This window comes from Coccinella septempunctata, chromosome 8, assembly GCF_907165205.1.
Source record: "Coccinella septempunctata chromosome 8, icCocSept1.1, whole genome shotgun sequence".
NCBI classification, from domain to species: domain Eukaryota; kingdom Metazoa; phylum Arthropoda; class Insecta; order Coleoptera; family Coccinellidae; genus Coccinella; species Coccinella septempunctata.
In genome coordinates, this window is record NC_058196.1 from 15,880,372 (window position 1) to 15,907,140 (window position 26,769).

General features: G+C 35.4%; 1 protein-coding gene across 1 annotated transcript; it reads left to right on the forward strand.

The window, feature by feature from the left end:
- Window positions 1-18,534: 18,534 nt before the first annotated feature.
- On the forward strand, window positions 18,535-23,767 carry LOC123319079 (ubiquitin carboxyl-terminal hydrolase 10-like). The gene is made up of 5 exons (XM_044905925.1): window positions 18,535-18,746; window positions 18,952-19,028; window positions 22,789-22,814; window positions 23,081-23,276; window positions 23,360-23,767. The coding sequence occupies exons 1-5, from the start codon at window positions 18,741-18,743 to the stop codon at window positions 23,643-23,645; spliced, it is 591 nt and encodes a 196-aa protein (XP_044761860.1). The 5' UTR covers window positions 18,535-18,740; the 3' UTR covers window positions 23,646-23,767.
- Window positions 23,768-26,769: the final 3,002 nt, after the last annotated feature.

The window sequence follows — 26,769 nt, forward strand, 5'->3', positions numbered from 1 at the left end:
AGAAAAAATCGCCTGCAAAGTTTCGATACATTCGATACTTTCTCGGAAGAAATATAAACTTGCAATCAGTTCTGATTACTGTTCATTCCATTTCGTCGTAAAAGTGTTCCATAGAATGAATATTCTGAGATATTGTATGTCTATGACGGGAGATAAAGATGTTCTATGAATCTTTCTGAAGGTTAAATTACTAATTTCCGGAAGAAAATTATATCCCTAATATTTTAATTTAACAAATTGAAATTTCTTTCGATTAATGAGCATGATTGAAAACAGTACTTTTCATTTTATTTCAGATACAATAACGCAAAACTATAATAAATGTTCAAAATGACTACCTCTCGCTAAAATATATGCATCAACTCTCTGTCTCGTAGACCTTCGTATTCTTTCGAATATCCCGGTAGTATTTCTTATGGTTTCACACGATGATACTATTCGATCTCTGGAGTATTAAACGCATGATCTTCAATGAACTGAGCATCATCATCATCACTGCAGATTCTCATATACAGAGAAGGTTTGTGATTGGCCATACAATTTGAAAAATTCAAGGTTGAATATTATCTCCAAGTTCTAAACATTCTACATACTGCATGTGGAGAGGAAACTCTTGTATACTGCGCTTTGCAATTGAATACTGTTGAAAATTCAATTTTCGACTGTCAAGGTTGAAATCTAATTGATTATTGGTTTATACAGCGTGTCCACTTTTAAAAGGGCCAAACTTCATGATGAGATAATCCAAGTGATTTGGAACGAAAAATGTCATATAACACATAATCGAAATGTTATCGGTCATTCTTTAATATAAAATTTTTTGATTTCACGAAATATTCCCAGTTTTTCTAATAGTATCAATCACACTACAGTAGCCTAATTAAATTTGACCACATATCTGGAAACAGCAATAAATCTGCTACATGATGAGAATTCGTGTGTACGAAAAATTTTTTTATTGCGGGCTTGGTAAGGGGATGGGATGAATATCACGATTCTGAAGTGAACAAAATTAAGCCTATTTTTCCAATGGTTTTATCAATGAAAAATTATTAATTATGGATATGTTTTCTTTTCAACAAAAAATACCCCATTCAGATTGCTTCCGAATGACATATAAGCTTTTATTCTTGCTGCTAGTCTTCTTCCATTATATTTATTTATTACATAATTGTTTCCAGTAGAGGACAAGCCTATAAACTCGAAGGTTATAGATTACATACATGCATACATAAACTGTGTGGATAAACGAAAATGAAAGCGAAAAATACAAAACTGAAATATCATATACAAAAAAGAAAAAAAAATTAGATATAACACCACAGTTCCTCACAGAGAGGACTTCTACCTGTCATAACTGTTTCTGAAACCGTTTACCGAGGTCGATCGCACTACGCATTCAGGGAGACGGTTCCAGTTGTGAAATATACGGTTAAGGAGAAAGTGTTAACATATGAATATAATGGCTAACAAGATAACAACGAAAAACTCGACACATTCCAAACCTTAATTCGATTGAATGATTGAATATTAAAATTATTATGGAAATCATGAATTTATCTGCAAAATCAAATAACCCAAATGCATAAACTAAATTTTAATGATATAGATTTTATGAAAACATGTAAAGAAAACAAATTACTACTAGTACTTATACTCGTAATAATTGCTCGAAATGTCCACCGCCTTGTTCAATACATTTTATACATCGTTTTTGTAGTGAATCTGCAACCCTGCGAAGTTTCTGACGCATTTCAGCATAACACAATGTTATTCTTTCGATCAGGACCTCTCGAGTCTGAACGCTAATTTAATAAACTTTTTCTTTCAAGGTGTTCCAGACATAAAAATCCAAAGGCGTAAGGTCGGAGCCTCTTTGTGGCCATCTTACGTTGCCCTCAACTCATGTTTTCTCTTTTCCATACATGGGTTGAGGGTCAACGTGTGGTTGGCAGTCATGAGAGGTGAACTTTTCGGACGAGTAATATTTCCCGATCCGATTGATCCAAAGCATCTTGACAGACATATTGGAGAAAATGTCTGGTTTCAAATGAATGGCTGCCCAGCTCATAATAGCCGGAATGTACGGGACTAAATAAATCAATATTTTGGGGTGCAATGGATTGGAAGGTACAGTCCGGTAAGATGGCCAACAAGAAGCCCCGACCTTACGCTTTTGGATTTTTATGTCTGGAACACCTTGAAAGAAAAAGTTATCACAATATTTTGAATAGAATCTGAGTGGTGTTATCGAATTCTTTTCGTAAGCAAACTAGATTATCACACGTCCGCAAAACTATAAACGTCCGATGAAGTCAGGATCTTCGCCAAAAAAAAATTAATTTCAACTTTACCCTACTCTACCCTCTGCCGTCAATAGTCAAACGTTCCTCGCAGATTCCTTTTAAATCGTCTCAGTCGTCACTGAAGGTATTTAATTTTAGTTTATCGCAACATTTGCGAAATAATTTACTAGTTACGAGAAGTAAAAATTTCAAGACATAGATGAGTTCCAGAAAATGTCAATTTAAATGTCAAAATTTGAAAAATCACTATGGTCTTTTCCAGAATCATTTACATCCCAGTAGGTTTTTAAAGTCCAGTTCAGTGTTGGAACCTGAAGATAGGATGCGATTAGTCATCCCGAAACCGGTAGTTCTTGTAGAATGAATTGGTGAGAGACAGTTTTTAGGTGTTTTTATTTATTTTGGTATATTATATCATCTGTTCATTTCAGCTCAAGCTAATTCAAATATCTATATTAAACTTATATTAGGTATCACATCACTCTGTAAATTAACTTGTACCTATAGGCGAAAACCAATTGTGTAACTGAAAGTCCTCTGAATTGATAATGATTTTTATGTGTATTTTTATAAATGATTAAATCGAAAGTTTGACTGAGGAATACCCTTCCACCTCCTGAACTGAAAATTTCCAATTGTTAGTTCGGGATACTCGAGTAATTTCCAATATTTCATCTCTATGATTCAAACAAAAATGCAGTTGCTGAAGAATACTTGTACCAGAGATAGAGTTTTCAAGAATAGTTTTTCAAGAATATAAGGACTTCATACTGAAAAAACCTTTTTATCACTGTGATAGGAGTAAAAAATCTCCATTGCTTTTGTATATTGATCTTCTGAAAAATTTCTGGAAAAGAGTTCCTGTCAAGTCAACCAAATATAACTACAATGATGTTCAGGAAATTCGTAAACACGACAGAGGGTCAAGTAGGGTGTGGTGAAAATACAATTTTTGTGCATAGGATCCTAAACGTGCCAGTACTCCTGAAATTAGGTCGACTCACTTCACTTAATCGGGCTTGTATAAGTTTCCATACGTGTGCTATTATAGTTCGTATACGAAAAGAATCCAATAACACCACTTCAATTCAATTCAAAATATTGTCATTGAATATTTCTCATGACGACTGTTCATCATACCGGGATCGTATAAGTTTTCTTATAGTACATTTGTGGTGTATAAATCGAAAAGATGACAAAATAAATTCTCAAGCTCTTCAAATGCAGCGTTGCCAAATTTTCGGACTAGATGCGTCGGTCAACTATGCGGACTATATACATCAAGTTCATGTCGCTCGAAGCGCCCTCGCACTGGCCAAACTCTGAAGTTTTCTGTATATAATAACGAGTATAACCGACTTTTCAGACCCACCTGAAAATTCACCCCTAGCATCCCCTAACCCCCCTTATAACGATTCTATGGTCGAACGTTACCAGACCCGGAGCCGGGTCTGACAACGTCACTTTTGGACTGAAAAGTCGGTCGAGTATACCGTTTTGGGTCTGTATATGCGGTCGAACAAATCTATATATATATATATATATATATATATATATATATATATATATATATATATATATATATATATCCTCATTATATATATATATATATATATATGTGTTAGCAAATGTTAATTTGACCCCCCTTAAAATATACTGATAATGTCCGACGACGAACGTCGAAGGAAGAATAAGAGCTAGAACCTATGCTCTGTGAACTCTGTGCTCCAATGTTACCTGCTTTCTCTTTGCACAGGTCGAGCAAATAATTTGGCGAACTTCCCTGTCGAGCGGTACGCTTTTATCTGACCCTTTTGTTAGTGCACCTCCACGTGTTAGATAACCGACCGCCATCTTACTTTGTGAATAAAAAGTACCAACCACGTGTTTTATTAAATCTAACATATATATATATATATATAATTGATGAAGATACTTTGAATATTCATCTAAAGTCGATTATAAAGTAATTTCATGTTTATTTTTCTAGATGATGAACATGTTTAAGAGGGAAGACGAAGAAACAACCAACCAAACTCCTATAGAGAATATTTTTGGTGGAAAACTTCTATCAAATATCCATAAAAAAAGTGAGGAATCTACGTCGAATACCCAACCGTTCTTCACCCTTCAATTGGATATTGAAAGGGCCACTGCAATCTTTGAAGCCCTCAAACATCTCACAGACGTCAACAAAATCGAGGGTTTCATTTCTTCAAAATCCAAACAAAACATCGAGGCCTGGCAACAGGTATTAATTGAACAACTGCCTGTAGTTCTAGTGCTACATTTGAAATACTTTCAATTTGTCTAGAATGGCGACTGTTCGAAGATAACAAAAAAGGTTAGTTACCCGATGAGTCTCCAAATTGATTCAAAAATTCTTCGGAGGGAACCAACCGTTCTTCAGGAAAGGAAAAATATAAATTATTTGCTATAGTGTATCATGAAGGTGAAGAAGTCAGTGATGGACATTACCTAACAGATGCTTTTCACGATGGTTATGTTATAACACCTGGCTGAGGTTCGATGATGAGAAGGTCAAGGCTGTACCAGAACATAGTGTTCTAAAACCACAAGGACATAGAGTTCCTTATCTTTTATTTTATAGACGAATATAAGTGATAGTGGAAAAATTTGATCAATTATTCGTATAGTTCGGATCAATTATAGAATATTTTATTTTGTTAGTTTTCCTTGATGCTGTAACGTGCGTTTCTCGGAGAAGCCTTAATCTCGAGCGCCAGCTATTCTTTTCAATAGGAAGAATAGCAAACCTACCAGGGTAGCTGCTAGCCAGAGACAGAGCTCGGTGTTGTCTAGGGTAGTAGCGACAACGAAGAAGTCAAAATCGAACTATGTAAAAGTTTATTCACACCTTCGGAAACTAGTTATATGTACAAGGGAGATATGTGAGATATGAGTGATTCTATAAGTGAAAATACATTCGGGAAATCTTATCCGGTCACGAGCACTTTATGAAATTTATACCGGGTGTAGTGAAAAATTAACGGTTCAATAAAAATGCGCCAACCAGAACTGACGAAGGCTAAGGACTTGCTATACGGTATCGGTGTGTAGTTGTATTTCTCCGGGAATGAAACACAATAAGGGCGGGTCTGTTCGAGACTTTTATTCGCTGCCCCAAGGGTTGTAGCACACCATGATTGACAGCGAAGAAAATGTCTATTTTTAACGCAACTACGGGATTTCACTGACTACGTGCGGTATCTCTTATTCTCTGCCCCAAGGGTTATAGCACGCCATGATTGACAGAAAAGAAGAGATTTCGGATTTAACACTTATGACGCGGAACGCGGACAGGGGGGTTGACGGAACTTTCCCTTCAGTACCCCAAGGGCTAGGGCGGATCTGTTCGAGACTTTTATTCGCTGCCCCAAGGGTTTTAGCACGCCATGACTGACAGCGAAGAAAATGTCTATTTTTAACGCAACTACGGGATCTCACTGACTACGTGCGGTATCTCTTATTCTCTGCCCCAAGGGTTATAGCACACCATGATTGACAGAAAAGAAGAGATTTCGGATTTAACACTTATGACGCGGAACGCGGACAGGGTAAAGAACGATAAAATACAACAGGAAACGATACAGTACAGCAGTGTCAAAGTTGAAGAAGTAACGGCGTAGGTCTAACAAAGAAACTGAACGGTACAGACGGGGACCTACCTCCTTTGTTTCAAGCACTCGAAACTCAAAGGATTTAAAAGAAAAAAAACTAAAAAATTAACTCTAAGCACTGATGCAAATATCACAAAATGATTATCTTCAACGGCGAAAGTAATACGGAAAATCAACTGAATTTATAACAGAAGTTAGAAACCACGTTAAAAAGCGAAATGTACTCAAGCGAAAGGAAAGCACTGAAGTAAAATTCAAAAGTCAGCCGAAGAACTGAAGTAACAGTCGAAAAGTCGAAAAGTGACCGTCGCGGGGGGAAAATTTACTTTTATAGGCATATCCCCTCTCACGGTAAAAATCTGAAAATTCCAGAATACGACAAGAATGAAAAACGTCGTCAGCTCCGGTTTATCGCATATCAACAGATGAAAAACGTCGAAATCTTCAGCGGCATGTAAGAAAAACAACGTGAAATACAGATAAGCGGTTTTTTACATTTACTCTGCCTGTCGGAATGAACGTACGGAATATTCGAGAATTAAAATATTTTCAAAGACGGAAATTTAAAACGAAAAAAATGCACTAAGATGAACTCCAATTTTCCTCAGAAAACTGGGGTTCATCACAATGCGTAATATTAATTGCAACTATTATAGAAGTATGTATATTTTATTTGAATAAACAATATAGATCGCAGTCAGTCTGTTTATTATTTTCCATCAATAAGAGATCTACCAGAAAATCTCGGCAAATATAAAGATTCATTTGGGAAATTGAAGAAGTTCACCATTCGTAAACATGAATCGTTGTCTGATAATTTTCGAAAATTATTTTTCCTAGAACTTGGTTTCAGCACATATACAGACCATGACAAAATATTTTGTAATGTATCAAAGAAAAACATGGGTTTTCATATAGGTCCCCTGTTTTTCATAATCTATTCGAATAATATATTCTTCTGTTTTCGTCATGCTCGGTTTTGGTTATATGCAGATAACCTTAAGATATTTTTCAGGACAAGAATTACAGATGATTGTAACTTACCGCAGGAAGACCTTGATAGATTATCTGATATTGAATATATCGAATATATCGATAACTTCATCTCCTGTTCCAATATACCTACTGAGAGAAAGGTTTATTTATTTGCATACAATTTCACAGTTTGTTAAAATCATATAAATTGAATAATATTTATCAATATTCATTATTTATGAAATTTATCAAATACTAAAGCTCAAAATGAAATTAACAGCTTAGATACCTACAAATAACAATGAAGCTAAAATCACGTTTTCGTATGTATGTTAGTTTAAAAGAAAATATAGGTATTTTAGTAGAAGATATATGTTTCGGTGCAACTTGTTATGTTCAACTCAAATATAACAATTTATTAACACCATGAACAGTCTCATTTCATTCAATCATAGATACTTCAAATAAATCGAAAATCTAAGTTATATGTGTAACAACGATCGCTCCCATCTAATAAATATTTGTTGCATATAAGTAATGAAAACTCATATCCAAATATATCTTCCTAGTGCAAATTACGTTAGACCAAGCTAGTCTTGGCTTATTGGTTGTTCATTTTTAATGTTGAAATGTATTGTGAAATTGGCTAAAAGGAAGTATCACGAAAACTATATTAATAAAGCTGAAAATAAGACCAAAGCTACATGAAATTTGGTGAATAAAATACTGGATAACAATAAATCCTCTAGTGGTTTATTTAAAACCTTTCCGAATAAAAATGAAGAAGATGTATTGAATGATTACAACAAAAAATTTATTCATCTATGTGATAAAAACAAAATAAATGGAAAACACACTACGAAGAAAATAAAATCATCTAATCAAAGCATATTTTTACACCCTGTAACAGAATATGAAGTATACCAGTACATAATGAATGTGAAAAATAAAAGGTCTGTAGGATATGATGGTATTCCTGTGAAATTATTGAAAGAAAGTGCATTTATAATATCAACACCTATTACACACATCATCAACCAAACCTTTGTAACTGGAATATACCCAAAAGAATTGAAGGAAACCTGGGTAAGGGCCATTCACAAAAAAGGTGATAAAGAAAATCACGAAAACTACAGGCCGGTGTCATTACTCTCAAATATAAATAAAATATTGGAAAAAATTTTATATGATAAAATAAACGTTTTTTTAGAAAAAAAGGAACGCTTGTGAAAGAACAATGTGGTTTTAGAAAAGGAAAATCCACAATTCAGGCAGTTTATGCAGTGTTGCGGGCTGCCATCAAGTCTATTAACGAAAAAAAATTTACAGCTGCAGTGAGCCTAGATTTGTCTAGAGCCTTCGATAGAGTGAACCACGATATATTGCTAGAAAAACTTGAAAAGTATGGAATCAGAGGTATTGCCTTAAAATTAATAAAATCCTATTTAACTGGAAGATCACAGGGGGTAGTAGAGGTAAACAAAGAAGGAGAAATAGTTAGATCTGAGTCATTATGTGTACGACAAGGAGTCCCACAAGGGTCCATCTTGGGACCACTCTATAATCTATACCAATGATTTCCTGAAAATAAGGCAGTGATGTTTGCTGATGATATATCACTGATATGTAAGGCTGAAAATAAAGAACTATGCAAGGAAAATATAGAAAAGGAATTAGAAACCATAAATGAATGGCTGACAGGAAATGATTTACTTTTAAATGTCACGAAAACTAAAATAATGATATTTCGAGAACATGCTGACCAGAGATTCACAGTTAGAGCACAGAATACCGAAATCAAAACAGTTAATCAAATACAATTTTTGGGAATAGTAATAGATCAGAACTTAAACTGGAGATCACAAGTAGCGAAAGTTGCCACAGATGTTTCAAAATATTGTTATGCCCTTCGTGTAATTAGAGAAAACATAGGAGTTGAAGCTGCTTTGTCAGCGTACCATGCCTACATTCATTCCAAGATCAGATATGGAATTATTTTTTGGGCCAGGAGTAGCGAAGCTGACAGAATGTTCAAATTGCAGAAAAGAAGTTTGAGAATTGTATTCAAGATGAAACCAACCGAAAGCTGCAGAAATCTTTTTGTTGCAGAAAATATTTTATCTTTATATTGTCAATATATATATGAATGCATTATCTATGTAGCAAATAATTATACTGAATTTGAACATTATGAGCTCAAACATAAATATGAAACAAGAAATAAAAACAATTCAATACAGAATATAACAAGCTTAACATACATACAAAAAAATGTGACTTATAGTATGTTTGCAATATGGAATAAATTACCGAATAGTTTCAAGTCCAAAATTAATTGTAAAGGTAACAATAAGTATAAAAAGATTTTAAAAATTTTTTTATGTAAAAAATGTTATTATTCTCTAGGAGAATACTTCCTTGAAGGGGATTTTGAGGGGTTATAGGGGTAAATTTGGGGTTTTGATAGCATTTCATTGTTTCTTTTTAGTTATTGTATTATTCTTGACACGATCTACACCTATTGTTTAGTATAAGTAAAAATTGATCAAATAAAGCAAATATATCTATCCTGCTGGCCTGCATCTCTCGTGCATCAGCTTCACGCGATCTATTTTTTTTAACGTTTGTGGTATTTTCTCTTACCGATTGGCCATCGCTGAGATCAATTTATATTATTCTGCTCGTAAGTGTAGTGGATTATTGTATAAGAAATGAAATTGTTCAGGAAATGAGCTGAAATATTTTATATTGAAGGACATCTGGCACTGCAAAAATGGATACTTTTTTCGACAAAAAGGAAAATCTCCAAGATACCAGAAACTTTCATCTGAAATGAAGAGATAACAAAAGCAGAAAATGATAAAATAATAAAATTAGATTCAATACATCAGATTGACCTAAAATTGAGAACCCAATTCAAAAAAGATTGAAATGAAATGACGAGGTAATAATCTTAATCTAGAAACAAATATTTTCAAAAATCAAAGAAGTCTAATAGTAATAGACTTTCGATACAGCAAACAGCTGTTCTTTTTTTAAGAGTGCTCGATCCGCTCGCACGTTAAAATATCTCAATCATTAATCGCTTTCATTAATAACCTTGTTGATTAAATAACTATTTCACTCTCCTAATTCAATCTAACCTAACCTAACCTTAAAATTATTCTGTTTTATTGCCATACACACATTTGTCGAAAAATTATATCCTTCAACTTGAAATGCGTGCTGCAAAAGAGTTGAAAGCAAACGCTTGTAGAAAAAATTAATTTAAATTGAACAGAAAATTTCACATGCAGAAGAATTGTAAAAATTAAAGATTCAAAAACCATTTCACATTAATGACATAAACTCCAGCCTATTGTTAATAAAGGATTAGAAAAATTTCATATTATGAATATGAATTGGTGTCATTATCCTTGGGGTAACAACAGGTAGAAAAAGCCTTTTCATTTGTCGATCTATTATTGAAGGTTTTATGGTGAAGTACCTATTATCATTATTATCATATTTAAATAGATTTCAAATATGTTGTTGCTTGATAAAGGAACTGTAGAACGAGATGGAACGAGATGGAACATAGTTTGTCATGGCGTCAACGTGTAAGGATGTTCCATCAAACGCTCCGCGAATGTACAATATTGAATGTGCTGTTTGCAAAAGAAATATTGCAAAATCCGGCATGAATTGTTCAATTTGTAATAAAGTCTACCACAGTCACTGCAGTAGAAAAATGGGAAAGTGTTGTGATAGAGAATTCGTTAATTCTCCAGCGTGTTCAGAAACAAGTGAAAAATTATTTCCACCACTCGTCGATGATATCGTTGTAAACAGTGAATCGTCAACTCAAGATTTGTTGCTGAAAATAATATTCGAGTTGGAGAGTAAAAATAAAATACTGATAGAAAACTCAAAACTATCAGAATTTAAAATCTCCATGCTAGAAAAAGAAATCGCCCAGAGGGACACAATCATATCCAACCTAAGAAGTAAAAAAGGTAAACAAGATAAACAAGATAAGGAACTCGCAACCGTTCATGAGGATATCTGCGAGCCCAGCAATACGTATACGTATAGGCATGCGGCAACCGCTACTCCGATGGATAATAATGCGACAAGATCGTCGAGAACTGGCACCTTACCGAGACCTTCTGTTACAGTACCCCATGAAATACCTGGGTATAAACAAACAATGAAACAAAGTAAAACTAGTGAGATGAATAATCAAAAACAAGTAACTTTACATGATGGTGATGCTAAGGATACTGGTATTTTGGCGAAACCTGATAGTGAAACAGAGTGGCAAACTGCCTCTCGCAGAAGAGTGAAAGGAAAAAGGCAAAGAGCTCTTGTTGTTGGAAGTTTTATTGATTCAACAGTTGAGGGTGTGAAAAAATTTAAGGCTCTGCATGTATCAAATTTAAAACCTGAAACTAAAGTAGAAGATCTACAGATGTTTCTGTTGAAAACCTTCTCTGAGGTGAAATGTGAATCCCTCAAATCTCGCTACCCTGAAAGTTATTCTTCTTTTAAAGTTCTCATCCCGGTAGAGGAATACGACAAGGTCTCTATCCAGGAACACTGGCCAAATAGAGCAAGTGTACATAATTTTTACCAGCGCAAATCGATACATCAGAACCCATAGTTGATGCTGTCTTGAAGCTGAGACTATTGCAGTTGAATGTTCAATCCATTAATAACAAAGTTGATTTGATGTTACTTCTGATAACAGAAAAGAATCCCGACATATTCTCCATTGTTGAACATTGGTGTACGAGGGAGAGCCTGGAAATTATTAAATTTCCTGGCTATAAACTAGTGGCCTGTTTCTGCCGTGTGAATCGTGAACACGGAGGTGTCGCCATTTTTGCGAGAGACTGTTTGGACACTCAGGAAATAAAGGTGATGAAGTTCACTGAGGAGATGCTGTGTGAGGGTAGTGCGGTTAAGTTAATGATTGGGGAGAGTGCATTTGGGGTCATCAGTGTATACAGACCACACTCAGACAAATTTGAATCGTTTATCTCACACTTGTCGAATATATTACATCACTGTTTCAAACAGGTCGAGCATGTCTTTCTCTGTGGTGATCTAAATGTTGATTATCTTCAGGTGAGTTCGAAAGAGACTCAACTTCTGAATGATTTATTCGACTGTTTCCAACTGAAAATCACTTCATCGCAACCAACAAGGGTTTTCACAAATATATTAGGCCAGACATCTTCCTCAAAAATCGATTATATTCTAACAAATAAAGACATGAAAGATTGTAAAGCTGACGTATTTCCGGTTCAATTTGGCGATCATAAAGCTTTCTTACTAGATGTTTTCGTTGACAATAAAGTGAGGCATGAAAATGGTCCTCAACGTAAATTATGCAGAAATATGTCACCTCAAAATCTGTTGAATTTGGCTGAAGATGTTTCTAACTATTCCTTCGCAGATTTATATGAAAACTCAGATGTAAACATTATGTTCCAGACATTTGTTGACACGATAAGGAGCCTCATTGAGTATCACTGTCCACTAGTATATAATAATGTAAGAACCAACATAACAAAAAATTGGATAACACCCAGAATAAGAGAAGCTAGTGAAGAATTGAAACATCTTCATTGGCTCAACAATAATTTGAAAACTAGTCAATCACAAAAACTGTACAAGGACGCAAAGAATGCTTTCAACCATATGATAAAGATGACTAAGTTAAGCTTTTTTGAACACATGATTAGAATATCTGATAATAAAAATAAAATGGTTTGGAGAATAGTGAATATGGAAACTGCAAAAAAAACTAAAAATAATAATAGTAAATTTAAATTGATTATTGATGGTGTAGGGATTTCTGAAGATGTAGATGTAGCCAATTCTTTTGCGAAATATTTTTCTGAGATTGCTAAATTGAGCCTAGAAAAGAATTACGGTAATGCACTAAGTCAAATATGTACAACCTCTTCTATTCGCAATCATTCTTTCTACTTCCATCCCGTAGATAGGATTGAAGTTATTGGTGCAATAAATCAATTGAAGAATAAAAAATCGACTGGTCACGATTTGGTTTCTGTGAGGATAATAAAACTAATAGCGGATGATATTTCTGAACATCTCGCGCATCTTGTTAATGAATCAGTTTCTTATGGCGTTTTTCCAAACTGTTTCAAACTAGCAACTGTAATTCCAATACACAAGAAGGATGATGTGAATGATGTGGCCAACTATCGCCCAATTTCTATATTAAGTGTATTTTCGAAAGTCATAGAAAGAATAATACTAGACCGCATGATGTCATACTTAGTTAAATTCAATGTTATTGCCGATTGTCAACATGGCTTCAGATCTAAACGCTCAACTGGGACTGCTATAGTAGATTTTATTCAGTTCGTTCAGTCATCTTTGGATGAAGGTTATGCTGTTGCCGGTCTTTTTTTCGACTTGTCGCGAGCTTTTGATACCATTGATCCTAATTTCCTCGAAAGTAAACTTTATAATCTTGGATTTCGGGGTACTTTCTTGGGATGGATTGTAAGTTTCGTGACCCATCGTAAATTAACTGTGAGGGTGGGAGATCAATGCTCTTCTGAATTTGCTGTTGAACTCGGTGTTCCACAAGGTTCGGTACTAGGACCATTACTATTCATATTATTTATAAATGATTTATCGGAACATATAGAGATGGCCAAAATTGTAATATTTGTAGATGATACCTCATTTGTTGTGAGAGCAAAGAGTTTAGGCGAGCTCATTGATCTGTGTGAATTGTTATTGAAAACCTTCACATCATGGTGTCAGGCAAATGGACTTATACTAAATGTGGGTAAAACTGAAGTGATAAAATTCGAACTGAGAGAGTCCTCTCCGTTAAGTCTGAGTTCTGGAAAGGAGGTTCTCCGTTCCAAACATTCCACAAAGTTCTTAGGTGTAATAGTCGATAGCAATTTGAGATGGTGCGAACATGTTGCCTATGTTAGTAAAAAACTCTCCTCTTCTTTTTACGCTATACGCAGACTGAGGAGCTCGCTTCCACTCGAAGCATTATTGAACGTCTATTATGGTCTAGTTTATTCTCAGCTGTCATATAACAATGAGGTCTGGGGCAACTCAATTGACTCCATGAGATTACTCATTGCACAGAAACGTATCTTACGTTTGATATTTGGTCTTGGCTCACGAACATCTTGTAAACCTATCTTCCGTAAACATAAAATTCTGACTGTTCCATGTATCTATATTTATAAATGTCTTCTCCACACTAGGGATAATGAAAACCTCTATGTTAAACTCTCCAGCTTTCATCATTATAACACAAGAAATGTAAGTTTGTTGTCCATACCCAAGCATAACACCAGCAAATTTGAATCATCTCCAACTTATATATGTATCAAGTTATTCAATAAACTACCAGAAGGTATAAAAATTCTCGACAAAAAGTGTTTTCGTGCAGCAGTAAAGGCATTGTTGTACGAGAAATGTTACTATAGTGTAGATGAATTTCTTTGTGATACTTTTTAGGAATTAAGGATTTTTTCCTTGCTCTCTTTTTCTGCTAGATGAATATGTTCGTTCTATGCAATTTCCTGACTTGTCCTATACATTGTTAAATGTCTCACAGGATAAATAAAGATTTATTATTATTATTATTATTATTTTTAATGAATTCCTGGAATTTCCATTGTTTGGGAAAAAGGTTTATTTACATTATTGTAGGAGATATACGTCCAGTTGCAGGAAAGTCCATTAAAATTTAATACTTCATTAAAATCTTAATCCTCCATTTTCCCCTTCAAAAATGACAGTTTTAAATTTTGACGGGACATCAAATCTTAATAGTCTTTCCTGCAACTGGGCCTAAAGGACGTTAAATTAGACATCTCATTTAATTTTCTGGATTCAATGTAATTTTCCTAGAACGATATACAGGACACTCCAAGTAACGAGACCGCTTGTCATGTAGAGTGAACCAGACTGATTACGAATTTGGACTTTACATACTAAGCAAAACGATTCTTCTTTGGTAGTCAACCCAATTCCTTCATCTTGTTCTGTCAGACTATCTTATCTCATAAAGGAATCTCACAGAACTGTTATATACAGGGTGATTCAAAACTCGGGGCGAAAAATTAAGGAACATATAGAGACTGATATTCTTGATTTAACGTAAAAAAAATTTTTGGCCAATGAGGCTTCGTTTCCTAGTTTTTGGACATCAATGTTTCTGTATGCAACCAATTAAATTTCATAAATTACAGTAAGCCTATAAATAAATGAGATGAATTTCACCTGGTGACAGAACACTTATTGTTTGCCAATTCAAAAATTGCTTTGCTGGTTTAGTTTTTCTGTTAAACATGCAGTTTTCTAACGAAGACTATGCAGATATTAATTTTGTGTACGGTTTTTGTGATTGCAACTCATTAAAAGCTTGTCGGGAGTAGGTACAACATGAGATTTCCTAATAGACAACAACCATCTCGCCGAGTGTTTTCTGACGCTTATCAAAGGTGCTATGGCCAGCGGCGAGATCACCTGATTTGAATTCTTTGGATTATTTTGCATGGGGTCATTTGAAACAACATATTTACGCAGTGGAAATCAATGATACAGAACAATTAATGGAACGAATTATTAATGCGGTCGAATCCACTTAGAATAGGCAAAACATGCAATTAGTGTACAATTCCCTCATTCTCCGTTGCCAAAAGCATGTATCGATGCTAATGGTGGCATTTTTGACCATTTGATTGAATTTTGTCTGTTTTTTTATCAGCTATTAAAGTTTAAAATTGATGACATGCAGAAATTTTGAAAACTTATACCTCGGAAACAAGGCAATATCCAAAAATTTTATTTTACTTTTTATATCAAGAATAGAAGCTTGTTCCTCAATTTTTTGCCTCGAGTTCTGAATCACCCTGTATACACGTTGGATTATATTTAAAGTGTCATGATCTCAACAAAAGCAGTAGATGAACGATGAACAAAAAAGAATGAATTAAAAAGATAATGCAAGATCGAAGATCCTCTGGAAGGAGAGCGGTAGAAAGATCGAGGAAAAGATGGTGGGTAAGCTGAGTCTCCACTTCAGTAGAAACACCTTGAAGAAGAACAGGTTATGACCTAAATGAAAGGGGAAGAAGAAGAAGAATGCGTGTAATTATCCGTCAGGTAACATCATATAGGAAAGGCCCTTTCATTTACCAACCAGTTGTTGAAGGTTTTATGATAAAGTACTTATTTTATCATATTTGAATAGCTTTTAAATATTTTGTGGCCTAATGAAGGACTTCTATATAAAAATATTTTTAATGAATTCCTGGAATTTCCATTTGTTTGAAAAAAAAATGATTGTTGAAGGTTGAAGTAGGGGAAATAAGACATGTGATAATTTTCTGGGATCAATGTAGTTTTACTACCAACGATAAAAAGGGAACTCCAAGTAACATGAACATGAACCCAGACTGATTACGAATTTAAAACTTCGGATATACATATTATAACCAGCCGGCCGTAGCGGCCGCTATCTTCTGGAAGGACCGCGGCCGCTGCCTTCTAGAACGATCGCGAATGAACGGTAATGTTTTCTGCTCCTGTATAAGCCGTTGGTGCTTCAATAATTGTCTGCCTCTACATATAATTATCGTACATATAACAGATTAATTTAATAATTTGGAATCTACTAGATTTGCCGGAGTTTTCTCAGAAGAGATTCATGCAAAAACCTATAAGTTTGAGTATTCAATACTCAATGCTGATAGGTAATCTCCTTTCTGAGGGAAGACATAGGTACCTCACGGTATTTCACAAATTTCAATTTATTAATTATTATTTAATGCGAGATCAGCATAAGGTATAAGGACCAGATCGATTTTATCACTCCATCTGCAGATTAATGATGTTTCTACTATGAACGTAACGTTGTGAATTTGTAATATTTCAGTCAAAATATTCCAAATAATATAGTATTATTTTGAAAAAAATTCGAGGCTATAAAAATGGCCAGAACGGGCTACATACACAATAAATAAATATATAGTATAACCAGTTCTTTTCGAGATCCGAAAAGTTGTATTGAACATTTTCATATATTATTATTTTGCATAGTGCTGTCCAGCGTCAGGCGGAGTGTGGGGAAGGGTTCTTTTTTCCGACTTGCTTATAGAAGTTTCATTATTCCAGAATGGAATCATACCTTTACTCAAATAAAGTATGTCTTATGTCACCCCAAATCAATGTACCTATACAGGGTAATTCAAAACTCGAAGCAAAAAATTAAGGGACATATAGAGACTGATATTCTTGATTTAATGTAAAAAAAAAGTTTTGGCCGATGAGGCTTCGTTTCTGAGTTTTTGGATATTAATAATGTTTCTGTATGCAATCAATTAAATTACATAAATTACAGTAAGCCTAGAAATGAATTAGATGAATGTCACCTGGTGACAGAACAATTATTGTTTGCCAATAAAAAAATTGCTTTGATGGTTTAGTTTTTCTGTTAAACATGCAGTTTTCTAACGAAGACTATGCAGATATTAATTTTGTGTTTTTGTGATTGCAACTCATTAAAAGCTTGTCGGGAGTAGGTACAACATGAGATTTCCTAATAGACAACAACCATCTCGCCGAGTGTTTTCTGACGCTTATCAAAGGTGCTATGGCCAGCGGCGAGATCACCTGATTTGAAATCTTTGGATTATTTTGCATGGGGTCATTTGAAACAACATATTTACGCAGTGGAAATCAATGATACAGAACAATTAATGGAACGAATTATTAATGCAGTCGAATCCACTTAGAATAGGCAAAACATGCAATAAGTGTACAATTCCCTTATTCTGCGTTGCCAAGCATGTATCGATGCTAATGGTGGCATTTTTGAACATTTGATTTAATTTTTTCTGTATTTTTATCAGCTATTAAAGTTTAAAATTGATGATATGCAGAAATTTTGAACAATTATATCTCGGAAACAAGGCAATATCCAATAATTTTGGTTTTATCTTCTTTATCAAGAATAGCAGCCTGTATACGTTCCTCTATTATTCGCCTCGAGTTTTGAATCACCCTGTATATTCAGAATGGTGAAGAAAGTATTGTAATTAGTTCAGTAGTTTTAGAATTCATTCATTATATATAAACAGACTACTCTTTCCCCTTCAGATATTAATGATAATAATATTAGATACACATTCTCTCACAATTTCTCAAAAAATACTTTCTACATATACTTCTATACAAAATATATATGTATAGTGACTTTGGTCATTATATAAGATAACGTTTATTAATGGTCATCGGGTCTTACTACGAGTGCGAAATTTCATTTTGTCCATTATATTGAATTTGACATTTTGATCTGACAAATGTTCGCGAAGAAATCAGTATCTCCAAAAAATTCGTAGTTCTAGATACCAATTTTTGAAGATTATTATCAATTTGTTTACTAAATATTAAAATTAATTATTCTGCGTTATCCCCGAAAATTAGGTAGAAAGGTGATATCAGAGGGATTTTTTTATGGAATGTAAAATGAAATGAAATATAACATTACCCTTAACTGAATTCAGTAAAGTCGTTAAAATTTTTCAAAACGCACCCAAGAGAGAACAATACCTCCTACCCCCATCAGGTATTAGCATTAGCCTTTTCTGAGAAAAACGATAACCAGATAAGGAAGGGAGGGGGCACATCTATATAAGTTAGAGGCCTCTGAAAATTTCTCAATTTTGTGTTTTGTCTTATTCTAAGGTGTTCATTTCCTGGCGATACTCAAACTAAAAGTTGTTTTATATTTTGGTGTTATAGGTTATACAATTTTCAAGTTATGGACGTGAGTATTTAACTTTTTATTTTGTTATATTTAGTTTCCATCAATTACTTTCTGATAATTAAGGTTTTATTTCATTAAGTATCAGAAATATTATTTTCACTTTTGAAAGTGAATGTACAATCTGGTCTTCTCCTGGAAGTTTGAAATTTCTCCAATAAGGCTTTGGAAAGAATACCTCAATATATAACGTAGTTTTTTTTTTCAGAATTCGCAGTTATTGTCAACGGAAGTCAAAAATAGGCGAGATAAATCATCCATGATTTCGGTTTCTACCAAATCAATAGACCAGCGCTCATACAAAAAGATGGATCAGTCGAACAGGACAAAATTCGTATCCGGAGGTAAAATACCCTCCCATTCGGATCTCCGGGGGAGGGTGCCTGAGCGAGTGAATCATCGAACAAACACCAATGAAAAGCACATAGCTTTTGCAGCATGGAACGTCAGAACCTTGCTAGACAACCCCAAGGCCGACCGACCAGAGAGGCGTACTGCCCTAATCGATAAGGAACTGCAACGAACATCCATTGCAATAGTTGCTTTAAGCGAAACACGCTTTTCGGACGAAGGTAGCTTGGTAGAACAAGCGTATACATTTTTCTGGAAAGGCTTGCCGGAAGGCGAAATCAGACAACATGGCGTAGGCTTTGCCATTAGAAACGACCTGGCCGCCAAACTTACCGAAAATTTAGTTGGTATCTCAGAACGTTTAATGACCCTACGTTTTCCTGCAGCGAATAACACGTTTGTGAACATCATTGCAGTATACGCACCCACTTTGAACTCCTCTGACAACTTAAAGGACACTTTTTACGAAACACTCGTTGCTACATTAAGTAAAATCCCAAAACGGGAACGAATAATTCTCCTTGGAGACTTCAACGCTAGAGTGGGCAGAGGTCAAGACTCAGAACTATGGCCGGGAATAATAGGGAAAGACGGCACAGACAGCATCAATTCGAATGGAGAACGTCTGCTGGCTCTTTGTGCAGAACACAATCTGTGTATAACGAACACCTATTTTATTACGAGACCCAATTCAAGGGGGACCTGGCGCCACCCGCGCTCAGGGCATTGGCATACCCTCGACTATGTGATCGTGAGAAGGAAAGATCTGAAAGAGGTGTTGGTCACTAAACCCAGAGCAGATCTGGAGTGCTGGACTGATCATAGACTGGTAATCTCGAAAATGAAAATCTCAATGCGCCCAAAATATCAACGCAAGCCGAAGTATCTAAGAGAGCGCCTTCAAATATCCAAACTACAAAACCCTTCTACAAAGGACAGATTCACAGCTGCCGTCAAAGATAGCCTAACACCACCGGATTATAACGACGACATTGAGACTCATTGGCTCCGTTTCAAGTCATCCCTTACGAATACAGCGAAGGAAATACTGGGCACGGAACGCTCCCGAAAATCCCCAGACTGGTTTGCAGACAGCGAAACTCATATCGCACCCCTTTTGGACGCAAAACACAAAGCGATGAAAACCGCAATGAACAAGCCTGGCGATGTTGCAGCCCAAATAGGTTTCATAAACATAAAACGCGAGGTCCGTCAAGAAATAAGAAAAATCAAAGACAGCTGGTGGAAAGAAAAAGCTAGAGAAATACAAGCTTACGCCGATAACCATGACTACAGGCGTTTTTTCGAAGCTATTAAAACTGTTTACGGTCCAAGCAGAAAAGCTAGCTTTCCTATAAGAGATGCTCATGGAGCTATTCTAACTGATGATAGAAAAATTCTCGAAAGATGGAAGGAGCATTACTCACAGGTCTTGAATCAAAATAACGACTCGGATTTATCCATTTTAGAACTGCTTCCCGCGTATAGTCCGATGACATCGCTTGATGACGAAATTTCAATGTCGGAAATCATAAGCGCGATTAAAAATATGAAAAATGATAAGTCCCCTGGTCTAGACGGCATTCCGGCGGAGATATTCAAAGCCTTGGATGAGGACATTGTCAATAGTCTCCTAATACTATTCCGCAAGATCTGGGAACAGGGAGATGTGCCACAAGACTTCAGAGACGCTTTAGTTATCAACCTCTATAAGAACAAAGGCGATACGACGAATTGCAACAATTAGGCGCGGTTCTCACTGGAGCGATACGACAAGCGATGCAACATGAGCAATTTTTTATCGCCCGATGCAACTTTTATCTTCGCAACACTCCAGTGCACACTGAAGCGATACGATAGACAAATCAAGCGCTAAATTGTCAATCAATTACGAAATTCTATGCTACTTTTTCCGATTTGATTCTCAATCACCTTTCTGTCGCTGAAGCGACCCGGCAGTTGTGTCGCCCAAACCGACGCGATTTCGATATTTATCGGTGTAGTATCGCGATCGCTTCAGTGTGCACTGAATTAGTTGCTTCCATTACGTTTGCACGGTTATAAGAGAGCCGTGTCGAATCAGGGTCGGGTTGCTTATCGAATCATCTGTCGCATCGTTTATCGTATCGCTCCAGTGAGAACCGCGCCTTACAGGGGCATATCGTTGCTTAATGTGGCCGGTAAAATTCTCTCGAAGATTATGGCTAATCGTCTGGTTCCACTCTTAGAGAGGCTTTTACCTGAATCCCAGTGCGGCTTTCGACCAAATCGAGGTACGGTGGACCTAATTTTTACACTTCGACAGCTACAAGAAAAGGCCCGTGAACAACAATCAAGGATTTATACAGCCTTCATCGATTTAAGCAAGGCATTCGACTCGGTGAATCGGAGAGCGCTCTGGAAAATCATGGCACGTCTAGGAGTACCCGAAAAATTCCTAGCAGTGTGTAAAAGCCTTCATAACAACAACACCGCTAGAATACAGCATAATGGCTCTACAACCGACCATTTCTCAACCAACTCTGGAATAAAACAAGGCTGCGTATTAGCGCCTTTACTGTTCAATATTTTCGCCATAGCTGTATCGATAATTGCTGACATGAGCATGCCCGTAAGAGGTGTTGGGATAAGATTCAGATTTGATGGAGGCCTGTTTAACCTGAAGCGCCTCAGAGCAAAAACCCGTACCAAGTTTATCACGGAACTTCAATATGCAGACGACTGTTCACTCATCGCTAGCAGCTCAGAGGATCTACAGATAATGATGGACACCTATAAACATATATACGAAGCTTTAGGCCTTAGACTCAATATTGACAAGACCAAAATCCTGATAAGTCCGCCAGAAAGCCTTCAAACAGATATCAGCCTGGACAATGAAACTCTAGAACAGGTTGAGCAGTTCAAATACTTGGGAAGCTTCATAAATACTGGGGCTAACCTTGACACGGAAATACACAACCGTATCAATTCGGCATCACGGGCATTCTGGAAGCTGAAGGACAGAGTGTTCCAAAATCACGACCTCAATCTGAAGACCAAGACAGCTGTTTACAGAGCAGTGGTCCTCCCAACGCTTCTTTACGGAAGCGAAAGCTGGACTCCCTACAGGCGACATATTAAACAGCTTGAACAGACGCAGCAACGTCATCTAAGACAGATAATGCACATCAGATGGTTCCACAAAGTTTCGAATGCAGAAGTCTTGCAGCGCGCGAGTTGTACAACAATTGAGACTCAAGTAACGAGGGCCCGACTCAGATGGAGCGGCCACATTCTGAGGATGCAAGACACAAGTCTCCCCAAAATAGCTCTATACGGCGAACTCACTGAGGGAGCCCGGAAACCAGGAGGCCAGTATAAGCGGTTTAAGGATACACTACATCAATCCCTAAAATCAGTTAATGCTAATCATAACTGGGAACAACTAGCGTTAGACAGGTCACAGTGGAGGTCTTTGGTCCACAGTTATAGTGGAGAATCGAGAAGGATACAGCGGCGGCCAGATCTGGTTGGAGACTATCCATGCCCTGAGTGTGGAAGGATCTGCAGGTCACGGTTGGGTCTCTTTAGTCACAGGAGGGCACACAGTCGCAACTAGCACTAAGAAGTTACAAGTCTGTTCGAATTTTTTTTTTTTTTTTTCTTCTTCTTTTTGTAGATTTATTCCCGGTAACGGGATACAGCAATGATGAGACCAGCGCACTTATAGATTGGGAAGTGAGTATCAATAAGTGAATAAAATCTTCATCCAGCTGAAATAACTTATATATTCTAACTAGTAAAAGGTTTTTCAATTAAAATTTTTTACATTATGAGCAGTAAAAGCTGGCATATTTCTCATTTCGAAGAGCTTCAGTCGATCGAGCAAGTTTTCTTTTATATCACATCAAAATTTAACTGAGTATTGAATTGAAGATTTTTGTGTTTTTATTTTCTATTTGTAGGAAATTGGAAATATTTCAAATAAATTTCTTTTCTTTCAGAATACTTATACAGTTACAAAATTCATAGAAGTAATATGAGCCTACAACCTAGGGGTTTGATCAACAGGAGCACATTCTGTTACATAAACTCCATATTACAAGCCCTACTAGCATGTTCACCATTATGCCAATTACTGAAAGGACTTAATTATACTTCGAATGGAATCATCAGCTCAACACCTTGCATCGAAATCATGTGAGTTTCATTCTGTTTGAATTTCCTTCTCTTGGATATAAATGTTCTGATAATCACTAATTTAATTCTTTCAATTATTGTAGGTGCGAATTCTTCAGCCAATTTAAGGAGTTTTCTGGTTCACCTGAAACTCGTTTATCGAAAAAAAATAAAAATAAACGAAGGAACTTCGATGCCTATTGTGGAGATCCCCTCGAAGTGTCATCTTTCTACAAAATACTGAATGGTAGCAGAAGTGACACTTTCCTGATTGAAGGGCAGCAAGAAGATGCCGAAGAATTTCTGGGTCTCCTTTTGAATGGGCTCAACTATGAAATGAAAAGTGTGAGTACAATTTTCGTTACACTATACAAAACTATACTTGTCTGATATGTTTTAAACTGCATTTCTGTGTCGGATACGAAATTGTCTAGCCCTTCGTCGCGGTCATAGACTACATTGATTAATTATGATCAAATATCCCTTGAAGAATTATTGTGAGCCATCGCATTTCATAGGAATTGGTGTATTGGTGAAAATCTCATCAAGAATTCTGATATAATAATATTCGATTTAAAGCCGTCAGCCATTTTCGTTTTAACCAAATTTGAATCATTATACTAGTCCCAATCTCGACTTCACAAGGATTTCATAGATATTTGAATGCATAGTTACTATCCTCATACAATTCTGAACAGTGATATTTTCGCTGATCGAATGACGCAAAGCCTTTCTCAATTATCGCTTTCCACCAATATTTGGGAGGAGGAGTTTGACAATTCCTGTCAAAATACGGGACGTATCGAGTACCTTCAATCCCATGTTTTCAAAAACAGCACGAGATGGTGAACAACGCATCACCTGAATGGTGATTTTTCGAGAACTATCCTGCGTCGTTGTATAATCGAATACCTATTGTCTATACTCTTGTGATATTAAAACTCATTATTTTATGTATTACCTATACTGAGAGCTTCATTCAACAATTTTAATTGTTTTGTTTTGTTTAGTAGTGTGAGTTTTGTAGTTTAGTACTATCGACACTTCGGGCATTTCCGGTATTGAAGTATTGAAAGATACTTCAATTTTTTTGACGCAATGATTAATACTAACTCACCTAACTAATTGCAATACTGTCGGCCTCGGTGAATGTCCAGCATTCAATACTGGTTCAGGCAATCATCTTAGATATTTTGTGGGTAAGTGCAAATCGTATTATTCACATATGCTACAAGAATTAAACACAACGAAAATGGCTCGATTACTTTCAAAATTGAACGTGTTATGACTTGTGTATTTTCAGAACCTTATCAAACAATACTCATTCATTTTTATCTGTCGTATTCATTTTCATTCTCGTCGCTACATTTTTCCGATATTTATCACTTTACTATTTGAAGAAATTGAAAAATAATTCATTTTTAATCAAAGCTGTGACAATATTTATTAAACTTTGAGAGCCGATTTCACCGACATCATTCCATGACAAGAAAATGTAGATATTTTGTTCGCCATCTACAACTCAAATATTTTATTTGTGCGCCCGAACCAATATGTATATCGGGAACCACATAGACTTGTCATGAAGACAACATATATGTAGTCTATATACAATGTCTTTGATTGATTATTTCCATCGTGGAAACTTTTTCCTTTCCAGGACATTTTGTATCTATAATTGACGAATATACTTTGAATATTAATCTAAAGTCGATTATAAAGTAATTTCATGTTCATTTTTCTAGATGATGAACATGTTTGAGAAGGAAGACGAAGAAACAAGCAAACAAACTCCTATAGAGAATATTTTTGGTGGAAAACTTCTATCAAATATCCATAAAAAAGGTGAGGAATCTACGTCGAATACCCAACCGTTCTTCACCCTTCAATTGGATATTGAAAGGGCCACTACAATCTCTGAAGCACTCAAACATCTCACAGACGTCAACAAAATCGATGGTTTCATTTCTTCAAAATCCAAACAAAACATCGAGGCCTGGCAACAGATATTAATTGAACAGCTGCCTGTAGTTCTAGTGCTACATTTGAAATACTTTCAATTTGACTGGAATGGCGACTGTTCGAAGATAACAAAAAAAGTTAGTTACCCGATGAATCTCCAAATTGATCCAAAAATTCTTTCGGAGGGAACCAATCGTTCTTCAGGAAAGGAAAAATATAAATTATTTGCTATAGTGTATCATGAAGGTGAAGAAGTCAGTGATGGACATTACCTAACAGATGCTTTTCACGATGGTTATAACACCTGGCTGAGGTTCGATGATGAGAAGGTCAAGGCTGTACCAGAACATAGTGTTCTAAAACCACAAGGTCATAGAGTACCTTATCTTTTATTTTATAGACGAATATAAGTGATAGTGGAAACATTTGATCAATTATTCCTATAGTTCGGATCAATTATTAAATATTTTATTTTGTTTCTTTTCCTTGATGCGTATTATTAATTGTAACTATTATGCTAGTATGTATATTATATTTTAATAAACAATATTAATCGCCGTCATTCTCTTTATTATTTTCCATCAATAAGAGATCTACCAGAAAATCTCGGCAAATATAAATAATAATAATAAATATTTGTTGCATATAAGTAATAAAAACTCATATCCAAATATATCTTCCTAGTGCAAATTATGTTAGACCAAGCTTGTCTTGGCTGATTTGTTGTTCTGTATTATCCTGCAGGCCTGCACCTCTCGTGCATCAGCTTCAGCGATCTATTTTTTTTAACGTTTGTGGTATTTTCTCTTACAGATTGGCCATCGCTGAGATCGATTTATATTATTCTGCTCATGAGTGTAGTGGATTGTATAAGAAATGAAATTGTTCAGGAAATAAGCTGAAATATTTTATATTGAAGGGCATATCGCACTGCAAAAATTGATACTTTTTTCGACAAAAAGGAAAATCTCCAAGATACCAGAAACTTTCATCTGAAATGAAGAGATAACAAAAGCAGAAAATGATAAAATAATGAAATTAGATTCAATACATCAGATTGACCTAAAATTGAGAACCCAATTCAAAAAAGATTGAAATGAAATGACGAGGTTATAATCTTAATCTAGAAACAAATATTTTCAAAAATTAAAGAAGTCTAATAGTAATAGACTTTCGATACAGCAAACAGCTGTTCTCTTTTTAAGAGTTTTGTCATAATCTTGATGTGTTTTATATTGAATATTGTATAAACTTCACTCTAGTTTTGAATTTAACAGTTGTTATGATAATTATATTTTTCCAAATTCAAACTTTTAGCGGGAAATAATCATTTCTGAATTTTCGCCGTATTTCAGAAACCGGCAGAAAGGCGGCCATCAATTTTCAAATAAATATTTTTTCACAGTAAATAAAGAATGCTTCCAGTTGAATTATTCTTTCGCAGATTCAATAATGACAGGGTTTCGACAAAGCAGAATTTGATAAAAAATAAAATATTCATTTCCGTATACATTGATGACTTAAATATCTTCTTCTAAATATTGAAATCCTC

Bases quoted from the DNA above. Each gene is read 5' to 3' on its own strand.
- LOC123319079 (XM_044905925.1), top strand. The intron at 19,029-22,788 runs AGACCAGCGCTC...ACAGCAATGATG, and splicing joins TCGGTTTCTACCAAATCAAT to AGACCAGCGCACTTATAGAT. The intron at 22,815-23,080 runs GTGAGTATCAAT...CTTTTCTTTCAG, and splicing joins GCGCACTTATAGATTGGGAA to AATACTTATACAGTTACAAA.